This window comes from Argentina silus (genome assembly GCF_951799395.1).
Source record: "Argentina silus genome assembly, chromosome: 7".
Lineage (NCBI taxonomy): Eukaryota > Metazoa > Chordata > Actinopteri > Argentiniformes > Argentinidae > Argentina > Argentina silus.
In genome coordinates, this window is record NC_139661.1 from 17,246,950 (window position 1) to 17,254,499 (window position 7,550).

Consider the following 7,550-nt stretch of genomic DNA (forward strand, 5'->3'; position numbering starts at 1 on the left):
TGTGTTTGAGGAATGTTGTAACACCCCCGCACCCTCAACAAAACCTCAGCTCTTCAGCTATGCCCTGGTACCCTTTACTGCTTACTGCACAACACAAGAGCTGTGTGTGTGTGTGTGCGTGTGCGTGTGCGTGTGTGTGTGTGTGTGTGTGTGTGTGTTCCTAGTTCTGGGCTACTATCAAAGCAGTAGTCATATAATCTGAAGGTAGATCAGAACTGGCCCAGACTTATCTGATCAGATAAAACCCCTGAGCAGAGTCCTTGGGCCTGAGGAGGGTACGAGAGTGGTCAGGGTCAGAGAACATCCTGTTCGTGATGCACAAGGAGGGAACAACACTCTGTCATTATGTCAGTGTGACACACACACACACACACACACACACACGCACACACAAGATATATTTGCATGTTGACAACACGCTGGTTTAAATAAAGCCTTTACATAAACAGCTTTCTGAAACCAAACTCAAACTGCCTAATCATCTAATTCAGGCATTATAGTAGCGAAACGAAAAGAAAGAGCGAGAGAGCAAACGAACAAGAGAGAGAGAGAGAGAGAGAGAGGGGGGGAGGGGGGAGGGGGAAAGAAAGGAGAGTCAGTCAATTGTAAGGCCTAGCCTTGGTTTTCCTCAACACTCATTCTATTAGACACAATGACAGGATACTGTTTGCTTCTTACAGTGAGTTCTTCAAGGAACCTAATTTTTCATATTGTGAGAAGACTAAGTGGATCCATAAGGCAGAGTAGGCGCGCACACACACACACACACACACACACACAGAGAGAGAGAGAGTCGGCTGGCACAACAAGCACTCACGCTACACCCCAGCATTGAACTGTTAACACCTGCGTTAGCATACCAAGGGAGCCCCTCAGAGTAGGGGTGTGTGGGGGGGGGGGGGGTCCAGCTTTGTTTTAGAAAGAGGGGGTAACCCTCCCCCTGGCACCTCCTACAGCACATACCCCTGTGCCTATAGACACACATGCACTACTCCAGCCTGCCTCGACCCCCCTCTGGTTCCCCCCATCCAGGGCCAGGTATTTCTGCCCCAGGCCTAAGCCTCAGTCTGGGCCTGGGTACTGAGTGACAGGCCATTGTTCTCCAGCCACTGGGCTGCCTTCTGCAGGGCTGAGGAGGGGAAGTCTTTACATTCCTCGACATCAGCTCCCTACGAGGTCATGATTCGAGGAGCTTCCTCTCCGTTGGTAACGCGGTTGTCTGTAGCAACAGCTATGACCTCAGAACGGATACAGGTTGAGGTGAGCGAGCCAGATGTGTGAGTTGGTGTGTATTTGAGTTGTTGTGTGTCTGAGTATGTGTGAGTCTGAGTTGTGTTGGTGTGTGAAAGGTGGAGTGAAAGGGGGGGTAGAGTGAGGGGCAAGAGAGAGGGAGAGAGAGAGAGGAAAAAAGAGAGGAAGGAGAGACTGTGTGAACTATGCAGGACACAGTATGTACTTGTACACACACATGGCTGTATAAATCATTAAAAAAAAAAACACTGGTGATTTACTTCAGGGTCTTCTCTGCCAAAACCACATCAAACGCTTTAACAACGCTCTCACGCTGAGAGCCTACGCACAGCAGACCGAGAACTGTGAAAGAGATCGGAACAGGATTCCTGCAGTACCCCCCAGCTTCTGAGACACACCAAACACGACGTAGGATGATGTAATAGAGACAGATGCCTGTTGTATTCTCTCTGGAGGAATCACCAAACCTACATGAATCCAACACTATCTGCATGGATGTACCCTTTTGGGTTCCCTGTACAGTAGGTGTGGAAAGGGTTCAACTTGGAACCCAAAATGGTTCTACATGGAACCCAATAAGGGTTCTTTAAAGGGTGCCCCTACAGGGACAAATGAAGAACCATGTTTTTCAAGAGTACCTACAACTCCACAGTGAATAGACGTTGTGGTGCCGAAAGTAGAAGTACCACTTCTGCAATTCTGCTTTCCAACCTCATTCCACAAAGTGTGCACTTGCTCACTCATCATCATTGATCTACGCAGACTGGATTGGAGTCAGCAAATGGGCCTCTTAAACCAGGCCATCCTTCAAGGGGGAGGGGGAGTCCACACTTTCAGGAAAAAAGGGTTGAACACCCAACCACAGCCGATGGTGCTTTCTGTTCCCTAGCATCCTCCTACAGGCTGTAGGCTGGAAGAGAGACAGAGAGAGAGAGGGAGGATGGGTGTGTCCAACCATCACCCCACACACACACACACGCGCACACGCACACACACGCGCACACTCTCACACACGCACACACGCCATCGCCACCAACCACATCCTGACCCATGCATAGCTGGTGGTGGCCATTGTGGTCTGGAGGATAATCTGAGAAATGAATGGTAGGACAGAGTTAAAACCTAGAGCATTCCATCTCTTCAGTGGCTGTACACTCTCTCTGGTGGACTCCTACTATGTGCATGGGTGGCTTCTGCTGTCAATGCTAAACAAACATGGAGAGGATAGCGTGCAGAGACGCTGGGGTACTGTGTGTGTGAGGATATTGGAAATGCAGATGTCTACTGCAACAGAGGATGGAAAAGCAACAGAGGTCAGGACAGTAGGGAACGTATACACACACTCTCTCTCTCTCACACGCACACACACACACACACACACACACACACACACACACACAGGCATATGGAAAAAGCGTGCTGATGCAGCAGTAGTGTCCATCCTCTCAGGGTCTGGTAGTGAAACTGGGTGCCATCAATAACCCCAAACAGACAGAGCAGCCAGCCAGCCAGCCAGCCAGCAGGACCCTTAGAAATACTAACATTACTGCACTTAGACAGATGTAGCAGATGTACATCCAGGAACACTGAACAATCACAGGTGGAAAGACAGACTGGGGACATCACATGGATGCCACAGACGTAAACCATTATACCAGGAGGACATCCTCTTGGTAGAAGGGCTTCATGGGCTTAGAACATGCAGGCGAGGCTACCTCATCACAAGAGCATGACTCCAAATCACCTCTGTTACAGACACCTACAGTACAAGAGCCTTTCCAATGGAAGTACGTTGAACTAAAACCCAAAGTGCTTCAATTCTAGCTCCTGAACACTCAAAACCTGTGTCATAACCACGTGTCTTGATGATCTATCGCGAGGGTAGATGATCTTTTAAAAAAAGTTCTGAACTACGTATTAGGACCCTTTTTGCACTTTCTGTGTGAGCATGGGTGATGCAGCATGGACACACAGAGGCAGGATGGCATCATATCTGGTTCCTCTATTAACTAAATGGGTCTCTCTCTCTCTCTCTCTCTCTCTCCCTCCACCCTCCTCCATCACTACCATGGAAACCATGGGCCTGGTACACGTCACATCCTAACCCTAACCCACATCCTGGGTCCAGTCCAATAATACACTAGAGCCTATTGTCGCCAGGCTAGGTCAGCTATAATAATCATCGTCTGTAGTCCATTCTTTTTTAAGATGGCTCCGCTTGATAACATGACTTGCTTCTGAATATGAGAACTTGCAGACCACCAGTCATCCATTTAACTAATATTAATGACTGAGACTGAACACAGGAAGTTCTGGTAGGGGAGAATACACACACACACACACACACACACACACACACACACACACACACACACACACACACACACACACACACACACACACACACACACACACACACACACACACACACACACACACACACACACACACACACACACACACACACACACACACACACACACACACACACACACACACACACACACACACCCTGTCGTTGGGATTTGCAGGGTGAAAGGGGTCCTTTCACAGCACCATGGCAGGCTTCATTGATATGCCAGTGACAGCACTGAGGCATTGAGCCGTCTAATGGGTGTTAGAATGGGTGTTATCTGCAGACCAACAGAGAAGGCCAGGCCTGTGAGAACCTCTCAGGTCTCCTAAAGAGGATCATTAACATGGGCGACAATGGCACAAACACACATTAATCTTGCATGAGGAATGGAAAGCAGATTACGGAGTAAGGAGCCAGTGATTGTTTTGTCAGAGGAGAGAAGCTTAACCAGACGGAGAAAAAAAACAAATTGTTACACTAAATAGGTGGACACAATTGAGTTTCAATTGCAGGAGAATAAGCGTGCTTAATCTTTATTTGGACTGTTTCAAGAGCTTATTCTTTGTTCATTAACATTTTCCTCAGGAAATGGGTAATTGGAATTGTCTAATGTGGTTAGCAGAGGGAAGACACTGGAGGGCTATTCTAAGCAGCAGAATAGGTTTAGAGGTTTAGTCATAGAAACCATAACTATAGGAAAAGGCCAGTGTGGTAGTCATGTCTCACAGCAGAAGGCCATCACTATAACAACAACATTATGCATCATCATAGTAGCCTCTCACCAACTCATCCTCCGTTACTTCTAGAACCATCTAGAGACTACTCGAGACATTCCAGCAGGGTGCTTCACCAACACTCTGGGCAAGTCCCAGTCAATAACCACGTCAATAAGCCCTGAGTACATTCTCACTCTCAACAACATCTCTGTCTATAGAGGCTTTGTGTTCCTCTATACACAAACACGCTTGTCTCACAGTCACTAAGCATACATTAAATCCTTCTGAAAAAATTTCAGGTCACTTCTTCTCAATCCCATGTTACACTTCTCCTGGTATGGCTCGCCAAGACTCACAGGCCCTACCGTGTTGTAATACATGTGTTATCAGTCCCTACCATGTTGTAATAGATGTGTTATAAGAGCCTACCATGTAATTAATGTGTCATAAGTCCCTACCATGTTGTAATGCATGTGCTATAAGACCCTATTGTGTTATGATAGATGTGCTATAAGACCCTACCATGTTGTAATAGATGTGTTATAAGACCCTACAGTACCATGTTGTAATATGTGTTATAAGACCTAGCAGCTATGGAAAGAGCAGAACTACACTTCATCAGTCCTGCCTGTCTCAGGGCGAGCTCCTTTGAAAAGGTAGAGTGAAATCGGGTAAAAAAACAAGCAGCGTGTCTAGTGAATGTTATCTGATATGCCAAGGTCAAACATGAGCTCCAAGCAGCAGCCTTCACTCCAGGACCAGGGAGAGTTACAGATCAATACATTCATGGAGTCTGTCTCACTTCCCCTTTCTGAGGTTTCCTGTGACATGAATTATAAACACTAAACAACCAATGCCAACACACACACACACACACACACACACACACAGACATCAATCTCCTTTGTTTTCATTTCCCTATATTGCACTATTGGGAGTGTGTTTTTTTTACAATGTACAGTGTGCTCTACCAGTCCCTTACACTTTGTTTGAATAGAATGCAGAGCTGTAAGCCTTTTCTACTTCCCTAACCTCTCCAGCACTATTAGGCCTGATAGAGATCTGAAGTGACATATACACACCAACAAAACCAGAGCAAGTAACGCTGCCAAGAGTCCAATAAGTAACCAGCATGAGCTAACAACACAGCTTACCCACAAACAGAAAATGTGAATGTGTGTGTGTGTGTGTGTGTGTGTGTGTGTGTGTGTGTGTGTGTGTGTGTGTGTGTGTGTGTGTGTGTGTGAGAGAGAGAGAGAGAGAGAGACAAACTTTCCATCAAAACACTCATATTAGTCTGAGGATAAAAATAATTAGAGGTTAGAATGAAAAGCCTTTTAAGCCTGTCTGCTCTCCAAACAACAGTGGCTAATCGAGAGCAGATGTGGTAATAGAACCGTTTCCACGGCGAAGGGGGGGACTAGGACTGCTATGAGGACAGTTAAACCAACATAATGCGTCGTACCAAATACAAAGCTACTGTAAATTAAATTACTGTTGAAGGACTGGGCGGGGAGTGGCGCAATAGCCCGACAACAGGGAACTGTCTAGCCTCTTTCAGAGAGGAGTAGCCTTCATAAAATGTGTGATTCTGTGAATGTGATGTATGTTCAAAGAAACAGTGAAACAGTGAGATTTAATATCAAGTATCACTTGCAGATAATGCGTTGCTATAGTGTACAGAACTTTCTTCCAAACTGAAAATCTCAGCTGAAAAATTTGAAAGAAAAGTTTGAGCCACTTGACCGAGTCAGACAGGCTAGAGCAGCGTTCAGTGGGCGAAAGTAAACACAAACAGAAGTGTCCCTCCACGCTGGCTCTCAGGATAACCGCATGCCAAGATGATACGAATGACATCGTGGTGACCGGTGACACGATGAACCACCAACGTACCTGTAACGTCTCCAAGAAAACACTCCGTCTGAACTTCCCTCGTCGTATCTCCATTTCAAGGGCAGAGCCCCGAGCAACCGTGGCTCTTGCTGTTTGATTTCGGCAAAACATCGTACTGGAGTTTTTTTTTATTCGACAAGTATGGCCCTCTTGCTTCTTGACAACTATTTATGGTAAGGCGCTGCCTGCGTTCCCAAGGAGAGGACCAAGGTGTACCAACCAACCTATCCCTGAATTATTTTTATTTTTTTTAAATTATGATTATCTAGAATACGATCTTTACTCACTATTCTATTACATTAAAAAATAAGCAGGTATTAATTCCATTCATATAAACTCCTTCCGTTGCCGCATTTCTTTCCAGACTGCTCAGAATTCCCTGGTGTGCGTACTCTGTGTCACAACCCTGTGGTGCTGCGACGTAACTTTTCCACTTTCCCCGTTGAGACCTCTGCCGGCGGGGTGTTCTTGAGCACTGTGCAACTATGTGCAGTGATTTGACCTTGTGCTGAGTCGCACAGAAGGAAAACCACAGCAATGGGATCAAAGCATGGAGGAGGGGGGGTTTTGTAGACATTTCAAAAGCAAGCAATTTTTAGGGAACGTACTATAATTAGCCCACTACTTCACTACAGAAGACGTTTTGAGTCAGTGCACAGGTTTAATAGCGACATCATGTGAAGTGTTACCCATGAGAATACAGAAATAATGATTAGAAATGAATAACTGAAAAAGAGACGTAAGATGTAAGAGTGGTTGATGCGATTCGTTGATGAGTGGTTGATCCGATTCGTAAATTCCATTGTTGTATGTATTAAATACACCACCCCTCCCTTTCCCAAATTGGTTCTGCCTGAGTCAGGACTTGTAAATGTAGACTGGATTGGAGAGAGGCGGGGTGACTAGCGAGTGTGACCGTGGGGTCACCAGACTGGGGCCATTGGTGGTCTGCAGGGGAGCCGGTGGCATGGCGCTACATGTAATTTACGACCACCTGTAACGGACCATAAAGATCAGGGAATGTGTATCAGTAAACCCCCAGTTCATGTGGACTGTACTCCACCTGCTGTGAGTGGAATCCCAAAGGTGAAAGGTCATCTAGGATCAGTGTCGCATAAAAAGGCTGTGGCTCACATGACCATCGACAGGGTGTCAGACATGGGTATGTGTGTTTGGATTCTCCATTCTGTGAATGTGTTTGTTTTCAGACCAGCAAGATAGAATAGAATAGAATAGAATAGAAATAGAATCTCTATTTTCCCTGAAGGGCGGGACTAAAAGTCTTAATTGAGTTTTCAACCATGATGGTTTGACGTTTTCAAGAGTGTACTGTA

The 7,550-nt window shown here is 46.0% G+C and overlaps 1 protein-coding gene across 2 annotated transcripts in view; it reads right to left on the minus strand.

Annotated features, from left to right (window-relative positions):
* rtkna (rhotekin a) overlaps window positions 1-6,528 on the minus strand; it is a 51,605-nt gene extending 45,077 nt beyond the window's left edge. For both annotated transcript variants that reach the window (XM_083674211.1, XM_083674209.1), the window contains exon 1: window positions 6,217-6,528. In XM_083674211.1, coding sequence (XP_083530337.1) covers window positions 6,217-6,327 — 111 coding nt within the window. In that variant the 5' untranslated portion in view covers window positions 6,328-6,528. The remainder of the gene's footprint in view (window positions 1-6,216) is intronic.
* Window positions 6,529-7,550: the final 1,022 nt, after the last annotated feature.